This window comes from Panicum virgatum, chromosome 6K, assembly GCF_016808335.1.
Source record: "Panicum virgatum strain AP13 chromosome 6K, P.virgatum_v5, whole genome shotgun sequence".
NCBI classification, from domain to species: Eukaryota; Viridiplantae; Streptophyta; class Magnoliopsida; order Poales; family Poaceae; genus Panicum; species Panicum virgatum.
Genome location: NC_053141.1, coordinates 39,119,316 through 39,145,985, shown reverse-complemented (window position 1 = coordinate 39,145,985; position 26,670 = coordinate 39,119,316). Strand labels below are relative to the sequence as shown.

The 26,670-nt window shown below is 48.6% G+C and overlaps 2 protein-coding genes and 3 long non-coding RNA genes across 25 annotated transcripts; 3 read left to right on the top strand and 2 right to left on the bottom strand.

Annotated features, from left to right (window-relative positions):
* The first annotated feature begins 268 nt into the window (after positions 1-268).
* LOC120713473 (putative F-box/LRR-repeat protein 9) lies at positions 269-14,821 on the top strand. Its single transcript, XM_039999430.1, has 2 exons — positions 269-762; positions 14,058-14,821. Exons 1-2 carry the CDS (start codon positions 269-271, stop codon positions 14,557-14,559), a joined length of 996 nt encoding a protein of 331 aa, XP_039855364.1. The 3' UTR covers positions 14,560-14,821.
* A 1,886-nt stretch (positions 14,822-16,707) lies between these two features.
* LOC120712564 (serine/arginine repetitive matrix protein 1-like) lies at positions 16,708-18,936 on the bottom strand. 11 transcript variants are annotated; one of them, XM_039998377.1, is made up of 4 exons: positions 18,245-18,936; positions 18,084-18,150; positions 17,919-17,991; positions 16,708-17,325 (listed from the first exon to the last, which is right to left on the bottom strand). In XM_039998377.1, the coding sequence occupies exons 1-4, from the start codon at positions 18,728-18,730 to the stop codon at positions 17,241-17,243; spliced, it is 711 nt and encodes a 236-aa protein (XP_039854311.1). In that variant the 5' UTR covers positions 18,731-18,936; the 3' UTR covers positions 16,708-17,240. The 11 variants fall into 11 exon arrangements, with proteins under 11 accessions (XP_039854311.1, XP_039854315.1, XP_039854316.1 ...); XM_039998381.1 differs by having other exon boundaries at positions 16,708-17,318; XM_039998382.1 differs by having other exon boundaries at positions 17,919-17,978.
* Positions 18,937-19,325: 389 nt separating this feature from the next.
* Positions 19,326-20,201, top strand: LOC120712563. Its single transcript, XR_005690936.1, has 2 exons — positions 19,326-19,882; positions 19,983-20,201. It is a non-coding gene; the product is annotated as an uncharacterized LOC120712563 (long non-coding RNA).
* On the bottom strand, positions 19,341-20,201 carry LOC120712562. Its single transcript, XR_005690935.1, has 2 exons — positions 20,170-20,201; positions 19,341-20,004 (listed from the first exon to the last, which is right to left on the bottom strand). It is a non-coding gene; the product is annotated as an uncharacterized LOC120712562 (long non-coding RNA).
* Positions 20,202-21,189: 988 nt separating this feature from the next.
* On the top strand, positions 21,190-24,661 carry LOC120712560. 11 transcript variants are annotated; one of them, XR_005690934.1, is made up of 4 exons: positions 21,190-21,759; positions 22,172-22,269; positions 22,511-23,453; positions 23,545-24,661. It is a non-coding gene; the product is annotated as an uncharacterized LOC120712560 (long non-coding RNA). The 11 variants fall into 11 exon arrangements; XR_005690933.1 differs by having other exon boundaries at positions 21,190-21,800; XR_005690932.1 differs by having other exon boundaries at positions 21,190-21,893.
* Positions 24,662-26,670: the final 2,009 nt, after the last annotated feature.

Genomic DNA, 26,670 nt, shown 5'->3' with positions numbered 1-26,670 from the left:
GCGATTGGCAGTCGATTTTGTAGGAATCGAAGGGTGAAATCAGAGGGAAAAGCCAGCGGGGATGGGAGGGAGTGCCGCCAGAGGAGCGCTGGCGCGACGCGGCGGCGGAAGCGCGCCGCGCCGCTGAGCGAGCGGCGTCCGGACGCGCGCCGGGTTCCGGACGTCCGGGGCTATCGTCGCCGTATTAGTATACGTAAGTATATACTCGGCACTTCAATTGTTGGAGTATAAAATTTTCTATACCAAAAATCAAATCCCAGAAGTATATATGGACCGGGGGTCCACCTTCTATTTCCTCAGCCCACGTGCATCGCGTGGCAATGATAAGGCCGGCAGTCCAAGGCCGGAACTCCTCTTCCCTCGTCGTGCCAATAATAAACGATATGTCGTGCCCCTCCAGCCGCCGCCGCCGCCGCCGCGGCACCGGCACGGGCGCACGGCACCTCCCCCGCAGGCTGCGGAGGCGAGGGACTGGGCTTCGCTGCCCCGGGACATTGTTCTGGACATCTTCCTCAGGCTGGGGCCACGCGAGGTCATGCTGGGCGCCGAGTTCGCGTGCAAGCCGTGGCGCAGCGTCGCGCTTGAGGAACCCTCTCTTTGGCGCCGCCTCGGCATGGAGAAGGCCTCCGACAAGCACTGGCGTTGGCGTCACGTCGGTGTGGAGATGGCCATGAAGCTCGTCGCCGTGGATCGCGCCGCGGGAGAGTGTGAAGCCTTCAAAGGAGACTTTGATGATGAATATCTGCCGAATCTTGTGGAAAGGTACTATGACTACCGATCTGAACCTCTCTTTGACGCAGTTTTTATTTGTATTTATTGCAAATTAGCAAACTGAAAAAGATTGGAATGATCGTCTCTCCTCATTTTGCATCTATTCTGCGAACACGCGTGTAGCCCGTTGGTAAGGCTACCCGCTTGAGGCGCCTGCCGCCCGCGTTCGAGCGCAGCTCAACGCCGGGTTCGCACTGGGAACAGTGTTCCCGCAGGTGCTGAGGTGTGCGTCGTGTGCGTGTGTGCGTGGTGGTGTAAGTACTTCAGTATGGCGCGTTCCGAGACTAATCGGACAGCCTCGTTTGCGTTGAGTCCGGTCAGCGTGGGCGCCCAAAATCTTACACGACAGTGCTTTTGGGTGCTTTCAAAAAAAATTGCATCTATTCTCAGTCAAAAATTGGATTGACTCTTGGGCTATTATATAGAATAATATAGGAGAGGAGATGACAATTTATAAATTTTGTTCTATTAGCTAGGAACTTTATTGTGCAGAACCTCTTACAAATACAGGATGTCTAGCCTAAAGTACAACCGCTTCATACTCCCTCTGTCCCAATAAAACTATCGTTCTAGCTCTTGAGACATGTCCCAATAAAAGTGTCGTTCTAGCAGCAGGGCCCACCGCCGAGTAGCCTACAGGACTATTCCCTCCGTGTGTGCTCCTCTCTCATCCACTCGGCTCTCGCATGCGCCCCCCATCTTCTCCGCCCGTCGGTGGGCTAGCGCGGCCGAGATTCGGTAGCGAAGCGAGGCCACCGCGGCAGGTGCACCGACGACCGCGCGCGATGGATTTGATGGAGGAATGCCGGAAGCCCGGAACGGAGGAGCAGGAGAGAGGGAGAAGCAGAGTGGACCGCTGCCGACAAGGCCTGTGGCCACGGGCTTCCTCTTCCAACGGTGAGGTCGCGGATGGGTGAGGACCCTGCGTGGGCACTGCGAGGTGGAACCGGGCTCGCCTGGATGCGGAGGTAGAGAACTCCTGCAACACCGACGCGGAGGCAAATCTTCCTAGATCTATTCCGCCTCTGCTTCTCCGTTGAAGCCCGCGCGACTGGACGGCGAGCTGCGCTGCTGTGGTGGCTCCTTCTCCGTCACCCACCTTACGACTCGAAGAGAAGGCGCAAGAGGGTGGGCGTGGCCGCACGATGGAGCTCGAGGGAGGGTGTTGCCGCTCACCGGAGCGGACCACGGTGGAGGGGTGGCGCGCTCCCCGAAGCAGCCCACGGCGGAGGGGTGGCGCGCTGTAACGACCCGAAAAATTCACCAAATAAATCACACGCTAAAATTTTTCAAAAACTCTTTTCGTCGTTGAGCTCAAAAACCTGAACCTGGACTATAACTCCCGAAAATCTTTTCTCTGTCCCGAATACCCGATTTCCAACTCCCGATTCTATTCGTCGATGCCACCTTTTCTTTTTCGCCGACCATACCTCGCTCTCTCCCTCTTTTTCCTCGCCACCGTCTCATCGCGCGACCGCCGACCGCGATTAGCGCCGGCCGCACGGGCATACCTCCCCTGGCCCGCGCACCCGGCCGCGCATGCCTCCCCTAGCCTGCGCACCCGGCCGCGCACGCCTCCCCTGGCCCGCGCACCCCATGATCGCCGCCGGCGCGCACTCACTCCCCTCTTCCCCTTTTTTTTCTTTTCCCCATTTTATTTCCCTTTTCCCCTTTTCCCTATTTTCTTCTCTTTTTCTCCATTCCTTTTTCCCTTTTTCCTTTTCTTTTCTCCTTTTTCCTTTTTCTCTTTTCCCTCTTTTCTTTCCCTCTCCTTCCTTCCCTCCTGCTCTCCTCCCCCGAGCGCGACGCTCAGCCCGGTCTGCCTCGCTCCCGCGTGCCCACCTCCCTCTGCTCGCGCTCAAGCCGCGCCGCCCGGTCCCGCTCGCCCCACATGCACCGCCGCGCCGCTCGCCGCTGCCCCCTCTGCTCTAGCCGCTGCGCGCGCCCGTGCTCACAGCGCTCACGCGAGCCGTGCGCGCCACGCCGGCCCCGCCCCACGCACAGACACACGCACACTCACACCCACGCGCCCACGTGCACGCACGCTTCCACCGCCGCTGTCCCCTCCGCTCACGCCGCACAAGCCGCTGCCGCGCGCGCGAACGCGTCGTTCCGCTCGGCGCCGCCCACGCGCACGCGTCCGCGCCGCTCGCTGCCGGCCTGCCCACGCGCGCGCTCCTGTCCGTGCCACGCGCAGGGCTGCCGCCGAGCCGCTGCACTGCGAACTCACCCCGCGTCGAGCCGCGCCGCTACAGGCCCGGCGTGCACGCGTGCCGCGTTGGCCGTCGCTGCGCACGGACACAGTGCTGCCACGCCCCGCCTCCGTGTGCCCGCGCCGTCCGCCGAGCCGTACCCGCGCCGCTCGCCGTGCCCCGCCCTCACCGCACGCGCCGTCAACCACAATGACGCTGGCCGACGCGTCCCATCCCACCTCGCCGCCCGTGCCGCCGCGTCACGACAACGGGCGAGCAGCCGGAGCGCCATTAAACCACCCCGCACTGCTCGCCGGCCGCCACCGCCGCGTTCCACCAACCCCGCACCGCCTCACCGCCTCGCCGCGCCTATAAAAGGCACCTCAGGCTGCTCTCCGCCACCATCCCAAGCTCGCCGAACCACCTAACCACGCCGCTCGTCTTCCTCCTCGCTCTAATTCCGCCTCCTCTGTTTTTCCCCAAAAGCAGAGCACTCTCGTCGATCTCCTCCGCGAGGCCATCGCAGCTCGATTGCTTCGACGGTGAGCACCCCCATACCCTCCTCTACCTCACCCAAGCCGTGCCTAACCCTCTCGTTGCCCGAGCAGAGCTCCCCACGAGCTCGCAGGCCGCCATCCATGGCCGCCCGTGGCACCCTCCTTCTTCAGCAGCAACCCCCGTCGGGAAGCCCCAAGATGAACCCCCTTGCCCTCCTCTCTCTCACCATACCCTTGGCTTCGAGAATGGAGGCCGGTAGCGCCGTTCCCGTGGAGCTCAGAGAGCTCGGGCATGCTGCCATGGCGGCACTGGGAAAACGGGGATGAAGTCCCTTTTCGTTCCCGTGACCCTCTCTCCCACCCTGTTTTGTTTAGACTAGCAAGCCTATTAAGTAAATTAGGTACCAGCCCACTAAACACGAAGCCCAAACCAGCAGCCCATGCGCCAGTTCGAGAGGCACAAGCAAAACCAAAACCCACCCCGGCCAATCCCGTGGAAGCTAGGCTCCAAATCATTTTCGGAATTAAATAATAGCTACACACTATACAGCCATATCTCACACATATAAACTCCAATTCCATTGATTCTTTCCCCTAAATTCTTATAAAATCATATACTACCCGCTCATCCTATTTTAGACTCTCCCTAACCACGGTTCAGCCCTTAAACGCCTCCTTAACCTATCATTTCATGCATCAAAAATCTTCCGAGTGCCTCCAAATCCGACCACAGCCATTTCTAATAAAGTTTTGGCCATGCCATTAGGAAACCGCCCGAAAATGTTACTCCGAGCTCCATATCTTAATTATTTCCGATTCAAGCTCAACGATAAAACTTTTATATCTTTTTCTTGATTGTGTGTTTGTTTGTACGTGTCGTAGACCACAGTGTGAACGAAGGAGAGCCCGTTGACGAGCAGTACTGCGAGCCCGTGAACGAGGACCAGTTCCGCGACCCCGAGCCCGAAGGGCAGTGCTTCGACCAGGACCTCCCCGAAGGCTTCGAACACTGCAAGTTCAATCCCGCCCTTTGATGCATGTTTTTGTCCTAGTTTTATAAACACAACCTATTGGCCTGTTTTATAAACTTGCATATGTTTACTTGCTGAAAACACGGTTGGATAGCCACCCCTTGATTTGTTATGACCATTCCTTGACCACCTAGATTAATGTCTGTTTTTGCTTGGACGTTAATCGATTCTAGAACGCTTAGGACTTGCGACTTTGTACAACTTGTTTTATAAAGAAAAGGTGTGTGTGGGAAGGGATAAAAGTGGATTTTCGAAAGATGAGTCTAGACGGGATGGATGGCATTTCTGTGTGATTTGCCGATTTGGTGTGCTCGTGCCTATGTGGCAGGGCAAGGAAGGGAGGTATCCATCTTGTCACCCCTAAGGACCGAGTTGGTGCTACATCTCACCTAACTCCACTTTCGTGCAAACCACTCGACTGTTGTATGGGCAAAGGCTTAGCATAAACCCCACTAGTTAGTCTGATAGCCATCAGGAGAGCTGAGAGCAACGGGTGACCAAGGAGAAGGGATATGTTCTGTGTGACTTAGGCCCCGGTTAAACCTCAGAGATAGGTCAATGGCCCCTTGGTGGATCCCGTGGTGGCTAGTCAGGTCTAGCTAAGGTGGGTAATGGCTTTGTTGAGATCTGCACCAATACTAAGGTGATCGTGTTGTGGTACCCCACTTGTGGGTAAAGTTGCACACCTCTGCAGAGTTAAAATCTATTCGAATAGTTCGTACCCACGGTACTGGGCGAGTTACGGTGTGGTCTCACAACTAGTGTTTATTCTGGGATGGGATGGCGTGAGTTGTTTTGGAAATGTATCCGGCAGTTGTGCCGTGTGCTACGGCGGATGAGGAGTCCGGTAGCAGCCTAAAACTTGGATCCTGTGAGGATCAACCCTTTGTGATACTCGATACAAGAAAACTGGTTTTGAAAATGCTTTCTTTGAACTGAACCCTGCATAAAATCTAGCTTTTCGCAAAAAGAACCTTAACCTTATCCTTGACTTACCCTATGCATTATATTCTGTTTATACCCCCTCCGTGGGTGTGGTTGGACTTGCTGAGTACGTTTGTGCTCACCCCATTCTTTATTTTTATAGAAGAAGATCCAGATTTTGTACCTGACGACGTTGAGTAGGGGTACCGTCCTGCACCCAGCCTTGCCTATGGATTAGGGTCACCCGCAGGAGATACCGCATGGCGCAAGACTCTGATGACTTTCTTTTTATATTTAATATCGTTGCGTGTGTGTGGATTGTAATCCTCGCGATAGTGGCGCTTCTCTGCTCACTACCGCGTAGAGTTGTACGGTAATGAACCATCTGATGTAATAAATGTGTTATCAGCCTCCTGGGACTGATGTTTGTAACACATTTAAGTCTTCTCTTATGAGGGGACGCTTCAGGTGGTATCAGAGCCGTAGGTTGGCCGTAGGACATGACCCCTAGGAGCGAGACCCTTTTTCCAAGCCTTTCCCATTAGGCCCAACCCTGTTTAACCTCGCAGACCGTTTTTATGCAAAACGGATTCACCTAATCTTCGTTTTCCAGATGGCTGAGGAAGGATGGACCCAGGCCGATTGCCAAGCTGCACCTGGCTTCCCCAGCCTGTTGATCAATGCCCTGGAAAACCTTGGCGTCACGGAACGCCCAAGGTACTACAGCAGAGAGTACGAGCATCATTGCACTCTGCGCTGCAGGGTGATCATAGTCATCGCCAGAAGTGACCGCTACCCCGACATCCAGTCATGGCGAGTGACCGCTACGGGATTTAGGCACCAAGACACCTATCCCTTGGCCATCAGAAAGACACTCCGCTACCTGTGCCGGATTTTCGAAGAACACCTAACCCCCACGCCAATGAGCTTCCTTCCGCCGGCCATCAGAACCCCAGTTTGGGAAGCACGCATGAGAAGTCTGGAACGGCGCCGCCATGAAGTGGACCCTCTGTACCAAGTGGCTACCTACCTAGCTGCCTTGGATCAGCTCTTTGACAAGCAAGCCAACATTCTGAGGGAACAGACCCATCGAGCCGAGCAAGCAGAGCTCGCGGTGAGACTGCAACAGGTACGAGCAGCCCAAGCTGAGGCAAGAGCTGCAGCCGCGGTCAATAGTGAAGCGGTTGCTCAGGAGAACCTCATGCAAGCCCGAGACCGGCGTATGCAAGAATGGACCAGAAGTGGAACCCCAGTCCCGGCAATTGGAGAGGACCAAATTCTACTCGGGACACCCGTCATAGGATGGGGACCACTCATGATAACCCCGCAAGCCTCACTCGAGAACCCCGAAGGGTCTACTGCCGTCAGTGAAGGAGAAGCTGCTGCGCAACCCCAGGAGAATGGGAACTTAGAGGACGGCGAGCAAGGACTACTCACACACTCCGCCCCAGAAGAAGGCTCGCCCCGCGAGTAAAAATATCCGACGTCACCATAGTGTTGTACCTCCCAACCCTACTGGCTTATGTTGTACCCGTAGTGTGAACCTGTACCCAGACGTATAGTACGTGTTTAGTCTTGCCCCGTGTTGTACCCCCTTGCAGTAATGAAGTGGTTTGTGTTTGTTGTTTGCTATGTTTGTATGCTTGTTGCTTGTGTGTTTATCGGCAGAAGTTAGATTCTGCCTTTTCAAAAATACGATTTAAACAACTTAAACATCACATAATCTAAATTCCACTCTCTCCAAAACCCTACCCAATCTACAGATGGCTTCCCGAAACGTTACGAGGACCTCCCGCATCCGAAACCTTGCAGTCACTGATGCAGAAGCACAACCTAATGGGCAGAATCCTCCACTAGTAGAGCAGGAAGTGAGCCAGAACCGAGGGGAAAATCAAGGAGAAGTGCCATTGCCACCACCACCACCCCTCGGAGACTTAGCACAAATAATACACAACCAGACCCTCATACTGGAAACACTTGCCAATGCCCTTGTCAACAGGTAGCTCCGAGGACAAACCATGAATGACAAGCTGACGGCTTTTCTGAGGACCAAGCCGCCCACCTTTGCTGGATCCAGCAACCCTTTGGATGCAGATGACTGGCTGCGTGTGATCCAGAGGAAGCTTGAGCCGTTCGAGTGCCCGGATCGAGATAAAGTTCTGCTGGCAGCACATCAACTCACCGGGTCTGCCTTAGCCTGGTGGGAGAATTACTGCGCTGCTGCCAAAGATGCCCCCACCATCACTTGGAGTGAATTCGTGAAGGAATTCTGCCGCTACCATATCCCCTCGGCCACCATGAAGCGCAAAGCGGATGAGTTCCACGCTCTGCAGCAAGGAAGCATGTCGGTGGAAGAGTACACCCATCAGTTTATGGAACTGTCCCGATATGCACCAGAGGAAGTGGATGATGATGAAAAGAAGCAGGACATGTTCAAGAAGGGGTTGAACCCAGAACTCCGGACCCTACTTACCCCTCAGATCTACCTGGACTTCAACACCTTGATGAACAAGGCCATTCTCACTAAAAGGGCCAAAGTTGAAGAAAGAAAGGACAACAAGCGCAAGTTTATGGAAAGCAAGGCCCGCCAGCAGGACCGCTTTCAGAAACTAAGAAGCTTCAGCTACACTGCACCAGGATCTCAGCCTCCAATGCAGTATAGAACCCAGTCTCAGGTGACAGCCCCACAAGCCTCTAACACGCAGTTCAGGAGCCAGAACTCCATGAAGGCCCCGCACAGCAATGCAAGCCAGGTCACCAACAACAGCAATGTTAAGGCATGTTTCAACTGCCGAGAGACAGGGCATTTCATTGCTAACTGCCCGTATGCCAACAACAAGCCGGCAGCCTCAACCTTCTCCAAATCTGTGAATGGACCAAGACCAGTTCCTTCAGGTGCCAACCGAGTGCCCGCCCGCAACAACAACAACAACACCAACAACAACAGTCAGCAGATGAGGCAGCCCCAGCAGTCATTTGGACGAGCCCGCGTCAACCACATCAACGCACAAGAGGCTCAAGGAGCTCAGGGCATAGTGCTCGGTGAGTACCTAGTCAGCTCAGCTCTTGCAACAGTGTTATTTGATTCGGGAGCATCACACTCGTTCATATCTTCGAGTTTTGTGGAAAAACACAATATACCTACAGTACTACTAAAGACACCCCTAATAACCCGGATGTTTGGAGGTGACATCATGTGTCAACTAGGTTGTCTACGGATAAGGATCAATTTAAGTGGGGTAGAATTTTTAGCAGACTTAGTAAAGTCCAAGGGAATAGACGAATGGACTGGCACAATGGTCTTATGGGTTGTGCTGACAAATGGTACACCTAACGAACCCAGAAGGAATACGAGTGACCTGCCATACCCGGGAAAGTAGATCAGACCCAAGGATGTTTGGCATGAAAACCAAGTCCTTGGAAGAAATCCCAGCAGTAAATGAGTACCCAGATGTTTCTCCCCAAAGAACTTCCCCCACCTGTTTAGGAGCCAGCCGAATCTCGAGGACGAGATTCATTTTAAGTGGGGTAGGTTTGCAACGACCCGAAAAATTCACCAAATAAATCACACGCTAAAATTTTTCAAAAACTCTTTTCGTCGTTGAGCTCAAAAACCTGAACCTGGACTCTAACTCCCGAAAATCTTTTCTCTGTCCCGAATACCCGATTCTATTAGTCGATGCCACCTTTTCTTTTTCGCCGACCATACCTCGCTCTCTCCCTCTTTTTCCTCGCCACCGTCTCATCGCGCAACCGCCGACCGCGATTAGCACCGGCCGCACGCGCATACCTCCCCTGGCCCGCGCACCCGGCCGCGCATGCCTCCCCTAGCCTGCGCACCCGGTCGCGCACGCCTCCCCTGGCCCGCGCACCCCATGATCGCCGCCGGCGCGCACTCACTCCCCTCTTCCCCTTTTTTTTTCTTTTCCCCATTTTATTTCCCTTTTCCCCTTTTCCCTATTTTCTTCTCTTTTTCTCCATTCTTTTTTCCCTTTTTCCTTTTCTTTTCTCCTTTTTCCTTTTTCTCTTTTCCCTCTTTTCTTTCCCTCTCCTTCCTTCCCTCCCGCTCTCCTCCCCCGAGCGCGACGCTCAGCCCGGTCTGCCCCGCTCCCGCGTGCCCACCTCCCTCTGCTCGCGCTCAAGCCGCGCCGCCCGGTCCCGCTCGCCCCACGTGCACCGCCGCGCCGCTCGCCGCTGCCCCCTCTGCTCTAGCCGCTGCGCGTGCCCGCGCTCACAGCGCTCACGCGAGCCGTGCGCGCCACGCCGGCCCCGCCCCTCGCACAGACACACGCACACTCACACCCACGCGCCCACATGCAAGCACGCTTGCACCGCCGCTGTCCCCTCCGCGCGCGCGAACGCGTCGTTCCACTCGGCGCCGCCCACGCGCACGCGTCCGCGCCGCTCGCCGCCGGCCTGCCCACGCGCGCGCTCCTGTCCGCGCCACGCGCAGGGCTGCCGCCGAGCCGCTGCACTGCGAACTCACCCCGCGTCGAGCCGCGCCGCTACAGGCCCCGCGTGCACGCGTGCCGCATTGGCCGTCGCTGCGCATGGACACAGTGCTGCCACGCCCCGCCTCCGTGTGCCCGCGCTGTCCGCCGAGCCGTACCCGCGCCGCTCGCCGTGCCCCGCCCTCGCCGCACGCGCCGTCAACCACAGTGACGCTGGCCGACGCGTCCCATCCCACCTAGCGGCCCGCGCCGCCGCGTCACGACAACGGGCGAGCAGCCGGAGCGCCATTAAGCCACCACGCACCACTCGCCGGCCGCCACCGCCGCGTTCCACCAACCCCGCACCGCCTCACCACCTCGCCGCGCCTATAAAAGGCACCTCAGGCTGCTCTCCGCCACCATCCCAAGCTCGCCGAACCACCTAACCACGCCGCTCGTCTTCCTCCTCGCTCTAATTCCGCCTCCTCTGTTTTTCCCCAAAAGCAGAGCACTCTCGTCGATCTCCTCCACGAGGCCATCGCAGCACGATTGCTTCGACGGTGAGCACCCCCATACCCTCCTCTACCTCACCCAAGCCGCGCCTAACCCTCTCGTTGCCCGAGCAGAGCTCCCCACGAGCTCGCAGGCCGCCATCCATGGCCGCCCGTGGCACCCTCCTTCTTCAGCAGCAACCCCCGTCGGGAAGCCCCAAGATTGAACCCCCTTGCCCTTCTCTCTCTCACCATACCCTTGGCTTCGAGAATGGAGGCCGGTAGCGCCGTTCCCGTGGAGCTCAGAGAGCTCGGGCATGCTGCCATGGCGGCACTGGGAAAACGGGGACGAAGTCCCTTTTCGTTCCCGTGACCCTCTCTCCCACCCTGTTTTGTTTAGACTAGCAAGCCTATTAAGTAAATTAGGTACCAGCCCACTAAACACGAAGCCCAAACCAGCAGCCCATGCGCCAGTTCGAGAGGCACAAGCAAAACCAAAACCCACCCCGGCCAATCCCGTGGAAGCTAGGCTCCAAATCATTTTCGGAATTAAATAATAGCTACACACTATACAGCCATATCTCACACATATAAACTCCGATTCCATTGATTCTTTCCCCTAAATTCCTATAAAATCATATACTACCTGCTCATCCTATTTTAGACTCTCCCTAACCACGGTTCAGCCCTTAAACGCCTCCTTAACCAATCATTTCATGCATCAAAAATCTTCCGAGTGCCTCCAAATCCGACCACGCCATTTCTAATAAAGTTTTGGCCATGCCATTAGGAAACCGCCCGAAAATGTTACTCCGAGCTCCATATCTTAATTATTTCCGATTCAAGCTCAACGATAAAACTTTTATTTCTTTTTCTTGATTGTGTGTTTGTTTGTACGTGTCGTAGACCACGGTGTGAACGAAGGAGAGCCCGTTGACGAGCAGTACTGCGAGCCCGTGAACGAGGACCAGTTCCGCGTCCCCGAGCCCGAAGGACAGTGCTTGGACCAGGACCTCCCCGAAGGCTTCGAAGACGGCAAGTTCAATCCCGCCCTTTGATGCATGTTTTTGTCCTAGTTTTATAAACACAACCTATTGGCCTGTTTTATAAACTTGCATATGTTTACTTGCTGAAAACACGGTTGGATAGCCACCCCTTGATTTGTTATGACCATTCCTTAACCACCTAGATTAATGTCTGTTTTTGCTTGGACGTTAATCGATTCTAGAACGCTTAGGACTTGTGACTTTGTACAACTTGTTTTATAAAGAAAAGGTGTGTGTGTGGGAAGGGATAAAAGTGGATTTTCGAAAGATGAGTCTAGACGGGATGGATGACATTTCTGTGTGATTTGCCGATTTGGTGTGCTCGTGCCTATGTGGCAGGGCAAGGAAGGGAGGTATCCATCTTGTCACCCCTAAGGACCGAGTTGGTGTTACATCTCACCTAACTCCACTTTCGTGCAAACCACTCGACCGTTGTATGGGCAACGGCTTAGCATAAACCCCACTAGTTAGTCTGATAGCCATCAGGAGAGCTGAGAGCAACGGGTGACCAAGGAGAAGGGATATGTTCTGTGTGACTTAGGCCCCGGTTAAACCTCAGAGATAGGTCAATGGCCCCTTGGTGGATCTCGTGGTGGCTAGTCAGGTCTAGCTAAGGTGGGTAATGGCTTTGTTGGGATCTGCACCAATACTAAGGTGATCGTGTTGTGGTACCCCACTTGTGGGTAAAGTTGCACACCTCTGCAGAGTTAAAATCTATTCGAATAGTCCGTGCCCACGGTACGGGCGAGTTACGGTGTGGTCTCACAACTAGTGTTTATTCTGGGATGGGATGGCGTGAGTTGTTTTGGAAATGTATCCGGCAGTTGTGCCGTGTGCTACGGCGGATGAGGAGTCCGGTAGCAGCCTAAAACTTGGATCCTGTGAGGATCAACCCTTTGTGATACTCGATACAAGAAAACTGGTTTCGAAAATACTTTCTTTCAACTGAACCCCTGCATAAAATCTAGCTTTTCGCAAAAAGAACCTTAACCTTATCCTTGACTTACCCTATGCATTATATTCTGTTTATACCCCCTCCGTGGGTGTGGTTGGACTTGCTGAGTACGTTTGTGCTCACCCCATTCTTTATTTTTACAGAAGAAGATCCAGATTTTGTACCTGACGACGTTGAGTAGGGGTACCGTCCTGCACCCAGCCTTGCCTGTGGATTAGGGTCACCCGCAGGAGATACCGCATGGCGCAAGACTCTGATGACTTTCTTTTTATATTTAATATCGTTGCGTGTGTGAGGATTGTAATCCTCGTGATAGTGGCGCTTCTCTGCTCACTACCGCGTAGAGTTGTATGGTAATGAACCATCTGATGTAATAAATGTGTCATCAGCCTCCTAGGACTGATGTTTGTAACACATTTAAGTCTTCTCTTATGAGGGGACATTTCACGCGCTCCCCGAAGCGGACCACGGCGGAGGGTGGCGCGCGCACCGGAGCGGACCACGATGGAGGGGTGATGCGCTCACTAGAGCGGCCCGTGCCGGAGGGGTGGTGCGCTCACCCAAGAGTGCCTATTTGCTTGGAGCAGTTCCGCGCACCAAATCCATCAGAGCAAGGATGAGAAAGGACGAGCAGAGAGAGAGAACATATGCTAGCCTAGGGCCACTATTGTTATGTTGTCTTGGTATGCACGCCGAGTGCTCTAACAACAGTCTTATTGGATGGAGGGAGTATTTACGTAGAGAGATTCTACTTGTTCATTATATATAGAGTTGTTGATGTGTATTCTCCTTGTATGGATGGTGTTGGTTTGTGTTCTTTTCTTGCCTTCTTGCTTTGTATCTCAGCATTCATGACCTAACCACGTGAAAGGCGCTCGACCTCGCTGGCTAGTGCAGAGTTATTTAGGTGGACACTATCATCACCTGTTGACTTCTTTAAAAAAAGTGCATTACATTATAAAGTCCAATTTATAGAGCTTCTTCTAATAATAAATGCCACAGTAGCAGTTATTTGGAATTTGTATAACAATACTAATTTATGCTTTGCACTTTTCAAGTGCTTATTATATAGCTAGAGTCTAATTTGTTCTACTTCCAAGCCAGATATAGTATATTATGCTGATTATATTCATTTTCTGGTTTCATAGTGTTGTCATGATGAACTTTGCCCATCTTACAAACTTTTTGTGTCCGGATTCAAACATAAGGTTGATCTTACAGATATGGCCTTTACTTCCATAAGTTATTTTCATAAAAAAGTGGCGACTGTGAAGATGTTTTCACTGCAAATATGGCATTTACTTTCCACACTTTTTTTGGGGAAAAAATTGCCTACTGTAGGTGTTGTCATTATATGTTTCACAATTTCAAAATGCTGTCAGACTTCCCTCATATTTATTTATTTATTTTTGGCTAGGCATTAAAATGGAAACATATATTGTAATAATGTTGCAACTTACAATGTCTCTTTCAACCTAAATTTTTTTGCATATGAGAGAAACATTGCACGAGATGGTTCATAACCTTCCCAGTTTTTGGCTCAATGTACTTTTTGTCTCTGGTATCTCATTTTATCTCACTACCACTTGAATGGAAATCAAATTATTGTTATTATTAATATTATTGTTATTGTTATTATTATTACTACTGCTGTTATTATTATTATTATTATTATTATTATTATTATTTGTTTACTAGTTTGAATTTTTGTTTCTTGCAGAGGACCCTCTTTGAAGTGCCTCCACATTGATGATTATTACAATGATTATGAATCATATGAAGGTTTAGTTGAAGCACTCATGAAACTCCCCATCCTTGAGGAGTTACAAGTTTATTTCAGTAATATTATTGAAGATAGGGACGAGAACATGCTCCAATCCATTTGCAAGGCTTGCCCTCATCTTAATAAGCTCATTTTGATGTATGCTGCGTCCTTTGACCTAGAGTGCAACGAGGATGAATATTCGAAGGAGAGAATTGATGGAGAAATTCCATTGATGCCGAAGTTACACACCTTAAAACTATATGAGTGCGAACTCAAGGGTGAGGGACTAAAAGCCATACTTGACAGTTGTCCAGTACTGGAAACTCTACACATAGATGGCTATTTCGACAAGTGTGAGATGGATAAGGAGCTGCGTATGAAATGTGCTAGGGTGAAGAATCTTACTCTTCCCACCAGAGAGTGGAGCGACATTTATGACGTTGAGGAAGAATATTAATCTTCTAGTACTGATTCACAGAAGGAGTAAAGGTTGCATTGAGAGGGCCAAGATTACAACAGCTACCAGCTAGAAATTGCCTCCCATCCTCATTTGTCTCAGTTACAAAGAAACCTGCTATTGTCGTTATATCATAATAATTTGTTTTTCATAGACTCAAATCTATTATGATCTTGGTAGCAACAATAATCACATTAATTACTTCATGCAGGACTTCCTATCAGGAAATGGTGGATGAGAAAACATATTGGCTTTTGTTCCACTTTCACAATTTGTTAGACTTTTTGTTAAATTTATTTTTTTATATATGTTTATATCAATATATAATGTGAGGAGAGGCAGAGGAATGCCGAAGTTGACATGGGTGGAGGTAGTGAAAAGAGATTTAAAAGCTTGTGATATGCCAAGAAATCTATGTTTGGATTGGAATGCTCTGGAAAGTTGCAATTGAAGTGCTTGAACCGTGCCTTGGGTATCTTGTTGGGTTTCAACTCTATCCTATCCAAACTTGCTTAGGACTAACAAGCTATGTTGCTGCTGTTGTTGTTGTTATTGTTGTTACTTATGATGATGATGATATCAATATATATTAGTACAACTAGTTTGCTACATCACCGTCAAGAACATTATGTTAATTATTAAAAGAGTCAAGTCGGATTTATTCCATAACGTCGCTGAATTTGAAAACACCATCAAATTCCAATACTAGAGAACATATACACATTATCTTTCAAATCAGAAGAAAATACCCTTTATGGCCATTTTTAGAGGATGTTTTGGGTGGTTTTGTGTATGTGGCAACACCCACATTTCATATCATCTCTTTCTTTTTCAAAAGATCATGATTTTTTATTAATGAAATTAGATGACTACATACTTTATTATACAAAAATTGTAGAGCAAACCGCGGTCCACAATTTGTACATGAAAAATTTTATTTAAGATATTGTACGTAGTTGTACAAATTTTTTAAGTTACTAAAGTCAACTTTTAAAAAAATTCAAATGACCATGGATGTAGACATGGTCTCTACCAAAGTTGCAGCTCTCATCGCGATTTACAACTTGTTAGTTGATATTTTTTTTCTATTTAAGATTTTTTAGATGCACAAATATTCATTTTAATTTCTAAGAATTTTATATTCATTTTTAAAAAGTTTTCAAACATCAATTGATATGGACGTAGTGTGTACTAAATTTGAAGTCCTCAATGCTACCTACACCTTTGTAGTTGACAAGAATTTCATTTTACATATAAAGGCGTAAATATTTTTTTATAAAGATTCTCAAACAAGTGTCACATCTGATATATTTTAACCAAAACAAAGATCAGTACAAAAGATGGACAATATGACACAAAATAATATATAACAAATAAGAGTACTTGAATTACCAAATCCATCGTCTTCTTCCCATGGACTTCTATTGCTTGCCGGAGTTTGAAGATAGCACTGTGTACATAGTAAATAAAAGGAAAATTTTGCTGTGGGACACTCCACTTATGTGAAATTGGCCGTGGGACATTGCCCTTTTTTTTTCTTTGCTGTAGGACACCACCTCCCAGTGTTCGACATCAAAGAAATTAGTGTCCTGCAACAAAGAAAAAATATTCCAGTGTCCCACAGCCAATTTCACATATTTTAAGTGTCTCATAGCAAAATTTCCCTAAATAGAAAGGACACCTACAAACACCGTCGCCAAACAAGACTTTAGAGACCGAAAAAGAAACTCAATGCTGACAACCAGATCTAGTACCCACTGAAAGATGGCCGGAGAAAACTTCTAAACTCCAAAGGATGCATGCTTAGAATCCTTCATCACAACATCTTGAAGAATATGTCGGATCAAACTTTAGAAGAGACGAAAAGATGATGTCAAGATCGCCATATCGAATGACCAATCAATTGTTTTCCACTACTACAGCCACCCCTATCACCGCCGGTTCTTAAACCCCATCACCAACGGTTTTGGGTACCGTTGGATTTAAGTCGTTGGTGATAGCGGGACCATCACCGCCGGTTCCAGAACCGTTGGTGATGGGGACATCAACACCGCCGATTCGTATTTGGAACCGTTGGTGATGGGGACATCAACACCGCCGGTTGAAGACACGAACCGGCGGTGAAGACTTTTTTCCCATAAAAAAATATTTTCATATAATAATATTGCATCATTGTGGAACACCTCATTTGCTCAAGAACAAGCAGATTCAGTTATTAGCTTAACTGAATTATATTAGGTAATCTCATCTCATTACTTAAACATGCATTCAACCTATCAGCTACTACTAAGCTAGCTGATACAACTATAACAAAATTTGTTAATACAACTATATTAGGTAATCTCATCTCATTACTTAAACATGCATTCAACCTATCATTACTTAAACAAGCAGATTCAGTTATTAGCTTAACTGAATTATATTAGGTAATCTCATCTCATTACTTAAACATGCATTCAACCTATCAGCTACTACTAAGCTAGCTGATACAACTATAACAAAATTTGTTAATACAACTATAACAAAATTTCCATTTCCCTAATGAAAAAAATCACCTTGTAAATAAAAATCTTGTCTATTTCCATGTTCAGACATATCATCATAGCAATTTCATGTTCTATCACTCGCAGTTGTAAAATCTTGTCTAGGACAAAATACCTGGGGTCTGATAGAGCCAGTTGTCAACGATAAGATTGGATGATCTGCCATCCTCCTTTTCGTCCACAGCCATTTACCCCCTTGCATTGCAGCATCTTGATCTGCATGCTGTCCAGCCAATTCATTAAATGAAATTGCAAATAAAATAATATCAACGCCAGTGTGAGTTATGATTCTTGCCCCAGATTCTGATCAAACAAAAACAGGAACCAAACAGATCAAGCAGGCTGTTTTTATCACTTGGATCAAGCAGGCTGTTCCTCCCACACACCACTACCCAAACTGTGATAAAACAAAAACAGGAACCAAACAGGGAGCAAGGCCTGTTTTTATCACTTGGAAGCCTGTATAATCCCTCAATAAATAAGATTATCTTCTCTAAACTCTAAATAAGATTATCTGCTCTAAATAAGACAAATGAACAAGGACCATGTTCGCACCTTAACTCTAAACAAATCAATTTCCAACTGCATACCATACCATAAGCTAACTAAATCTGTTCTATTTTTTTTTCACGACAAGATTATTTGCTCCATTCAAGTAAATTAGCATCAGAACGTGCAATTAGCTTGACTATGAAATACAAAACTTGTCTATACAGGCTGCAGATCGAGCAATGAGGAATTCCCATACAGATTAGAGGGCAAACCAGAAAATCGGAATCAGTGTCAAATACGCACACCCATCTTGCGGACATGTACCTCGCGGATGCCGTTGTAGAGGTCCTTGACGGTTTGATGCCGATCTGGAAGCCGCCGAGGCCGCCGATCCAAACTTTTGTGAATAACAGTTGCGAATCGAATCCCAACAAATATAAAATCAAATGTGAGGGGGACGGTGGAGCTTGGAGTCGCTGGATTTCTCACCAAGTCGTGCGGTGGAGGAGCTTGGAGGCGCCGCGGTCTCGGAAGCGTCGGGCCGTGGGGTCTCGTGCCGGAGGCGGCGTCGAGTGGCGCACGGGAGGCGCGAGGGGTCCGAGCTTCAGGTGGGGGAGTGAGGCGCGGCGAGCCCGCGTCGGGTAGGGGGAAGGTGATGCGAGGGGGACGGCCTTCCTCTCCGCCAGCGTGGAGGGCGGCAGCAGCCTTGAAGAGAGGAGGGGCGCCCCGGCCGCAGAGGAAGGTACCGACGAGTCTGCAGCGCACGGCGACGAGCGGGCTTCATGGGCGACGGCGGCGTGGAGGGCGTCTGCGCGGCGAGGTCGCCGAGCGAGACGGAGACGGAGGGAGGTCGCGGGAGATGGGGAGGGCGAGGAGAGGCGGCGAGGTGAGGGAAGGCCGCGCGGATAGCGGTGGGAGGCGGCGTCGCGAGGGAAGGCCGCGCGATTAGCGGTGGGAGGAGACGGCGTCGCGATTTGGGTACGCGAGCTGGCGTGGGAGGAAGGGGATCTCCGGCGGCTGGCGGCGTGGAGGCACTGCGAGCCCCTAAACCGGGCGGTGATTGCGGCGGCGTGGAGGCACACCAAGCGGTGCCTGCGGCTGTGGGTATGCGGGCGGGTCACGGATCCGGCCGCCATGGCCGCCGCGCAGGCCTCCGCCACCGCCGCCGCTACGGGAGGGGGCGGGAGGAGGGTGGAGGGCGTGGGAGGAGGGAGGATTGGGCGGAGGGCCAGCCGCCGCTGCCATGGGAGGGCGCGGGACGAGGGAGGAGGATGGGACGGAGGGCCGGCGCCGCCGCCATGGGAGGGCGCAGGAGGAGGAATGGGAATGGGGAGGAGGGCAGCGCCAGTGGGAGGAGGAAAAAAATACCGAGAGAGAGGGGAGGGGAGAATGAAAAAAATAGGTGGAGAACATATCACCGTCGGGTCATATTACAATCCGGCGGTGATGCTTACGTATCACCGTCGGTTCGTAATACGATCCGGTGGTGATGTTGTCGAGAGCATCACCGCTGGGTTCATTTGGAACCGGCGGTGATGGGGCGTTGGCAATGATATATTCTGTAGTAGTGTTCTCTGATAACCACACCAAATATGCCAAGATCTTAAGAAGAACAATAGATCTAGTAAGCCAAAACTGTCACTAGCCCATCATTGACGCTTATCGACCATCATCGAGGTAGAGAGAGAGGCCTGATACACATTATTCCAATGTATCATCATCGCCGTCCTTCGAAATAAGGCAAAATTTGCCACAAGACACCGTTAAAAGGTGAACTTTGCTATAAACCACTAAAAAATTTTGTCACTGCTGGGAGACACTGATAAATCTTGTACATTTGGCACAGGACACTTCATGAATTATTCTATCTGATTTAATTCAAGAGCCACGGGAAATGACTAGTTTGCCCCTCCTACCTTATCTTCTCCCGCATGCCATTTTCTTTCTCCAGAAACTATCGCATCGCAGAGAAGTTCGCGAACGGAGCTAGCGGCGCCGATTCCTCCAGCGCGCAGCCCCTCCCCGACGACGGCCGCGCGTGGTAGGGGCCCTTTGCGACAAGCCTTCCCCGGTGTGCATCTCACCGCCACATCGCCGAGCTCGAGCAGCAGCAGCTAGCCGCACGCGTGAGCTAGCGTGCCGCCGCGAGGACGAGTGGCTCCGCTGGAGCGCGAGGCCGGGGCAGCCAAGAAGCGGCAGGCGCGCACAGCCGACGAGGATGGCCACCCCGAGGCCCCGTGCGGAGCGCCGCTGAAGCCTGAAGGTCTCCAGACAATTCACTAAACCAGGTACACGCCGAAACCCAAGGTTCACAGTCGGCTCCCTGGATCTCCATTTACCAAAGATCCCAGCCCCCATTTCACAATGACTAATCAAGAGCTTTCATAGTGATTTGAGCACTGAAAATGGCCTGCGGGAGGAGAAGACAAGGCAGCAGGGCAAATTAGTCATATCCCGTGGCTCTTCTATTAAATCGGATAGAATAATAGATGTAGTGTCCTGTGGCAAATGTACATGATTTATCAGTGTCTCCCAGCAGTGACAAAAAATCTTAGTGGTTTATAGCAAAGTTCACCTTTTAACGGTGTCTTGTGGCAAATTTTGCCTCGAAATAAATACTTTAAAAACAAGACATTAACTCAAGTCTGTAAGAAAGATGGGGATTCACATTTTTGGATGGGCTTAATGTTAGTAAAGGACCAATGCATGAGGCTAGTAAATTTTAAATTAGGGGATGGTTCACAAATCATATTCTTGGAAGATATCCGGTTAGGAAACCTTCCTTTAAAGCAACATTACCCGAATTCGTATAATGTTATTCGCAAGAAAGAGGCTACGGTTTCAGAAATTCTAATCAGTGTCCCACTAAATGTCTCTTTTAGAAGGGAAATAAATTGGGACGAAACTGTTAAAATGGAATCACCTAGTGGCACATATTGCGAATATTAATTTACAATCGAGTATAGACAGGGCTACTTGATCTTTGAACAAGAACGATTCCTACTCAGTTAGCTCAATGTACAAGTTCTTGACTAATATGGGCACCAACTTCCCATAGGAAATTTGACAGGTCAAGGTACCTTTGGAAACCAAGTCTTTATGTGGTTCCTCAAAAGAGGTGTGATACTAACTAAAGATACTCTTTTGCTAAGAGAAACTAGCAGGGGAGTAAACTTTGTGGTTTCTGTAGTGGCCCTGAAACAATTCAACATCTTTTCTTTGATTCTTTCTTGGCCATCGCTCCAGCGGTTCCATCTTCCGCTCGCGCACTGTTCCCATGACTCGACGATTCCTCTCCGCGCACCCCTCCTTCTCGGCGGCCCCGCCTCGCCCCGACGCCCCGCGCTCCCTCCTCGCCTCCCCCCACCAGGGTTAACCATTTCGTTTCGTTGCAAATCCTAGCGGAAACGAAATTTCGTTCCGAAATTTCGGTAATTTCGGCGAATTTCGGTAACTTTTGGCCGAAATTTTTTGAATTTGAATTTTCAAACGAAATTTTCCGAAAAATAACCGAAATTTTTTTTCCCGGTAAGTAGCGAAAACGAAATTTTTCGCCGAATTTCGGCGAAATTTCGCCGAAATTTCAAACCCTGCCCCCCACCTCCCACGAGCCCACGAACAGTTTCAGCTCGCCTCTCTCCTCTCGCATCGCCCCTCTCTGCCGTCGCCTCCACTCTCCCGCCCCATCGCGCGCTGTCGTCGCCCTCCGCCTGCGCTCGCCGTTGCCAGTTCCGGCCGATTCACCGGTTCCGTGTCCCCCCGCGAAGGCCCGAGACCCGCCACTTGCCCTCGCCCCGTCGGGAGAGGTCGCAGTAGCGCAGTTCGAGGAGGTCCACCGCCACCGCACCGCTCCCCCTCCCTCGCAAACGCGCCGACGGTTCCCTGCGACCTCCTCCGATCCTCCGCCTCCGGGCCCCTGACTTCCCGCGCCGCGGCGCCACTCCTACGCACGCCCGCTCGCGCTGCCACGGCTCCGTCCGCCGCCTCGACTGCCATGCGGCCATGCCCGCTCACCCTTGGCGGTCTTGGGGGCACCACCTAGCTGTTCCCCGTGCCGCGTCGCCTCTGTTTCCGCTCGGGCGCTTCCCGCCTAGCTGCAGTGGGAGGAAAGCGATGAGGAACGAGGGGGAGGAGACGGGCCAGTACTTCACCGCCTCCGAGATGGGTAAGGACACCGCTGCCGATGGGTACACGAAGGCCATGGAGGTAGGCCCGTTCACTGCTGCGTGCTGAGGCCCTGATATTCAATCCCATCGACACCTTGCTGGAGCCTGTAGGACACCTGCAGGCCGAGGCAAGGTAGTCACCCTCTCTGGTTTGCTCGCCTCGCATTGCCGCGGCTATAGTATCTTTCACATTCAGGCCTGCACCATGACTGATTTGCTTCCTTGTTTCTTCTAATTTTGTTGTTTCTATTAAGATGCAAACCACCAAATTAGCTTGCTAGATTTCAATTAAATGATTATTTGTTTGTGTCCGGTTGGATTATCAGTTTGAAATTATTTTTTTGGGCACTGAAGTGAACTTGCAAGTCATAGGAAAATTTTGCTCGTTTCTTTTCATGTACATCTGCGCAGGCTGGGCCATGGCTGCTGGGAGTAGTGATCTGCACCAGTGCTCCCAACCATACCAGATACTTGGGGTGTCGTTCTTCCTTAGATCTGAGATCGAAGAGGTGAGTGCGATTGGTCAGTTATTCGTTGGCTGGTGACCAGTGAATATATAGTTCTGCAGATTAATGATTGTGTTTTGTCGGGCTAAAGTAGCTCTGACTTCGCTAGATGAGAGGAAAAGATGGTATGTTGTGTGGTGTGGCTTATATTGGCCTGGTAGTGGTCAACATGGAATTCTAATATTCGCCAATGGGTGTCTGTGATTGTATAATTTGTAACTTGCAATGGGTTCAATTTCTGCAGTAATAAGCTTGCAGCCACAGTAATTGCAGCAGGCACCAGAATACAGGAGGCAAGAACAGGTTTGATTTTACATAGCTGCAGATATGTTTAAGCTCTTACTTAGGTCCTTTCATCTCTATATAACTGTCAACCAACATTTACGCATACTGATGCTTTCTTGAGTTATTTTTACACTGAAAAATCAAACGACTGTTACGAAATGTGATGTGTTAAATATGCCACCAGCTGAGTTTTTCCTCTTTTGTCATCTTTGACTGATCATTATGCGTAAATGTAGAATACTGTTATAAAGTTTTCTTTAAGTGGATCATTACTCTGAAGTTCCATCAATCTATTAGAGCATAACAGTTTGAGTTTTCTTGTTAGTGGAAGATATGTGCAAACCAGGTGTAACTACAAGGCTACACTCTATTTGTTTCTTGTAAGAATGCCTGCATAAATGAATTGACACTCAAGTTGCATTGTGGACATCTAGTGGTGATAATTGCATACTCCAAGCTTCTGAACTCTGAATTCTCGTTGTTGCACAATATGATTCTTGTATAGCAGTAACTATTGGCAATTCTTTGTACTATTTTCGGTTCGGTTCGATTTGGTACCACATTGTTCTCTGGGATCTCTGCGCTCATTGCCACATTTTGGCTTTCACTGAGCAGATCAATTAATTTCGGCTTTCACTTAGAAGACCAGTTTTGGCTTTCATGTTTTGGATTTAACTATTGTTATTTGATGTCGACCTACCTGGTGTTCAAGGTATCAACACTTTTTGAGTCCTATTAAATGAGCCCTGCCTATTTTTTTTATATGTTGATTGTTGAATAAGATAAGTCCTATTAAATGAGCCCTGCCTATTCTTTTATATGGGTCCTTGCTTCAACAATTGCTCCAGCACCCCAGTTGTGATTTGTGAAATATTGAGTTGACAGCAGGAAGGCTTATTAAGGTGCCCTTTTTTTTGCTTAAAATTAAATTTCTCATATTGAGTCTGCATGTATAAATAGTATTGACCTAATTTTCATGTACCAATTACTCAGCTCTATGTGATAAGCCATGTTGAGAATGTTGAGATGATGCTCTCCATCCTCCTGCCAGATTGGAAGTCTGCGAATGTCATGGGAAATAATGCTGCAAGGCAAATGGCAGCTTGATGGTGACCTGGTAAGCAATTTATGAGCTCGCTGGTTTAAATGGATAGATGAAGGAGAAAAGTGATGTAAGTAGATATTATATTACTTATCTGATCTAAAAATAGTAAATGGGATTTGGGGGATTACTGTTCTGACATTTTTTATTAGGCTTGGGACGTGCCATGATTTGACTTTGTTTATCCTGTCCATAGCTTGACAGTGCTGAGAACGTCATAGCTGTTGTCCAATGGTAGTAAGTGTCAAAGTTAGAACGGATGTACGGTTCCAATTAAAACATTCCATCTGTACCCTTCTATTATCAAATCTCTGCTCTTTCATCTACTTCTAATTTCTTGAGCTGTTCTCTTTTACAGCAAATACATTTCTCTTACAATGGCTTTGGATCAGGGAGGCTGAGGTGGTGGCAATTATTCCTTTTCCCCTGATAAGTACTAGCAAGTAGCCCTCTTTTCTTTTGCCTATTCTCATGCCTGAAAATAACAAACTTACTTTCAGAAAAGTAATCAGTGGACAAATTGATTTGTGATGGCTTTCTGATACTGTTTACTGTTTTATGGCAACTAGACACTTGAATGAGAAGTAATAAATCAAGCCTAGAGTCTCCTGAACTACCGTATCTTTTTTTTCGAAAGCAACTACCATATCTTTTGGTGCCATGAAAGAGCTACACGCATTTAGGTGCCCAAGGATTGGTGCAGAAGATTGAAGCTACAAGCATGCTACTACTGAGGAACATGCCTCTTGTGTCACAAAAGAAAGCAGCTTATTACCTGCACTAGATTTCCTAGGGGATGGAGCCGTGTTTCTCAGACCTGAACTCCGAAGCTCATTTTCTTGCAACGCCACATTCAGTCCAGTTTTAAGTTTACTGAAAACCAAATCGAAAGGACAGACTGCATAATGTGTTATTGGCATATTCGTAAAAAATGTGGTTTGAAGATGTACACTAAACTATAAGCACGTTTTCATCAGAAAAAAAAAGATAAGAGAATCATTGTCTCAAGAATGCTGAGAAGATAAGTGCTTGTCGATATATGGTTATCCTATTCTGAAGGAAGAGTTATATTGTTGATTGGTGAACTGGTGATTGAGTTTGTTGTAGACTATCTTGTCGTAACATTCGTGATTTGTGGGAAGGACAATGGTGTACTGACGGGATCGATTTATCTCAATACTTTTGCGACAGTAACGATAATATGATGAATTATTATTTGTTGACAGATGTACATCGGTTTACACTTTTTTTATTCCCGTAGCAACGCACGGGCATTCAACTAGTCTTACAATATAATTCGAAGAGGTATGGATTCTTTGGGGCTTTGGGCAGATCTAGACCGTTAGAACATCACAAAGTCCAATGGTGCAGTTTTTCTATTACACTCGTTATTTATAGGCTCTGTCAGTAAATATTTTATCCTTTAAATTAATCTAGACAGTTAGATCGTGGTTAACGCAAAGGTGTAGCTTAATTTTTGTCCCAATTAATCTCATAAGTTCCATTTTTAATACCATTTTATATAATAGATCTTGGGTCGCTCCTATAAAATCTTGCAAGTTAATAATTTGCAATGCATGTGAAGACAGTAACATATATGACATGATTGTTTGGACTGTTATATATCATATAATTGATATGAAAATTTTAGATTTATAGATCTGTGATGTAGCACTTCACATGCATGGTTTATCTACATCACTACTCTTTCTAGCATTATTGAGTATATATTTATGTTTCTTGCAGAGCACCCTCTTTGAAATGCCTCTGCATTAGTGAACATTACAGTGACTACGAATCAAGTGAAGATTTAGTTCAAGCACTCATGAAACTCCCCCTCCTTGAGGAGTTAGAACTTTGTTTGAAATATTATATTGAATACACGGATGAGAACATGCTCCAATCCGTTTGCAAAGCTTGCCCTCATCTCAAGAAACTTATTTTGATATATTTTCTGCCCTCTGAGGATAAATTGAAGATGCTAATTGACGGAGAAATCCCATTGATGCTCAAGTTACACACCTTAGAACTATATGATTGTGACCTCGAGGTTGAGGGGCTAGAAGCCATCCTTGACAGTTGTCCAGTACTGGAAACTCTGCACATAAATGGCTATTTCGATAAGCGTGAGATGGATAAGGAGCTGCGAATGAAATGTGCTAGGGCGAAGAATCTGACTCTTCCCACTAGAATTTCTGATAATCCAGAGGATGAATACTACTATTATTCTAATACCACTTCAGAAGATGATGATTCACTGCAGGAGTACTAAGGGAATACACACGGGTGACTTGTTAAAGTTGCAATGAGGCCATGATTGCGATAGCTGCTAGCCAGGAACTGTCATTATATCAATGATTTTTTTTGAAGGACTATCGAATCTCTTTTAATCCTGGTTGCAATAATAATCTCTTGGCAGACGTGGTTCGATGTATAGTGTCCTCTGCTTGGTCTCGATGAAGTTCCAATCTTGATTTTGTCTTGCGTCACGATTCAACCAATGGTGGCTTCAATTTGGTGAGTGGCTGGGGGCGACAGCCTGAGATGATGTCGATGCCTTTCAGATGTGTATTGGATTTATCAGCTCATTGTAGTTCAGCTCTGCCTCAGCAATGGTGTCGTTTCTTCGTTTGGGGAGCTGAAGCTGTTTTATGGAAACGCTTTGTAAAACAAGAGCAACTCCAACAGATGTGGTAAAATAAATAGCCAAATGTGACATTTTAGCTATTTGTAAAATATATAGAACTCCACAAAAAAGAAGAGATATCCAACAGAGTTGCTATTTCCCATCCTGTATTTTAGAAAAATTGCCACATCACACCAACTACCACATATCTATTCTTGGCCGCATGAAAAATTTCCAGGCAACAACGTCCTAGCGGCTCTGCTGCTTCGCAGGAAGGGATATATCATGGGCGCGCAGGCCAAGTTGCATGCGATTTCTCCAGATAGCCAGCGTCCAGCGTTTGCTTTCCATGGCAAACGAAAAATTAGGGATGGCTAGTTTGCTATCTTAC

Bases quoted from the DNA above. Each gene is read 5' to 3' on its own strand.
- LOC120712564 (XM_039998371.1), bottom strand. From the start codon at position 18,730: ATGGCGGCCGGATCCGTGACCCGCCCGCATACCCACAGCCGCAGGCAC. The intron at 17,992-18,083 runs GTGAGAAATCCA...TATTCACAAAAG, and splicing joins CTCCTCCACCGCACGACTTG to TTTGGATCGGCGGCCTCGGC. The intron at 17,326-17,918 runs GTACATGTCCGC...TTGGCTGGACAG, and splicing joins TCTACAACGGCATCCGCGAG to CATGCAGATCAAGATGCTGC.
- LOC120713473 (XM_039999430.1), top strand. From the start codon at position 269: ATGGACCGGGGGTCCACCTTCTATTTCCTCAGCCCACGTGCATCGCGT. The intron at 763-14,057 runs GTACTATGACTA...TGTTTCTTGCAG, and splicing joins CTGCCGAATCTTGTGGAAAG to AGGACCCTCTTTGAAGTGCC.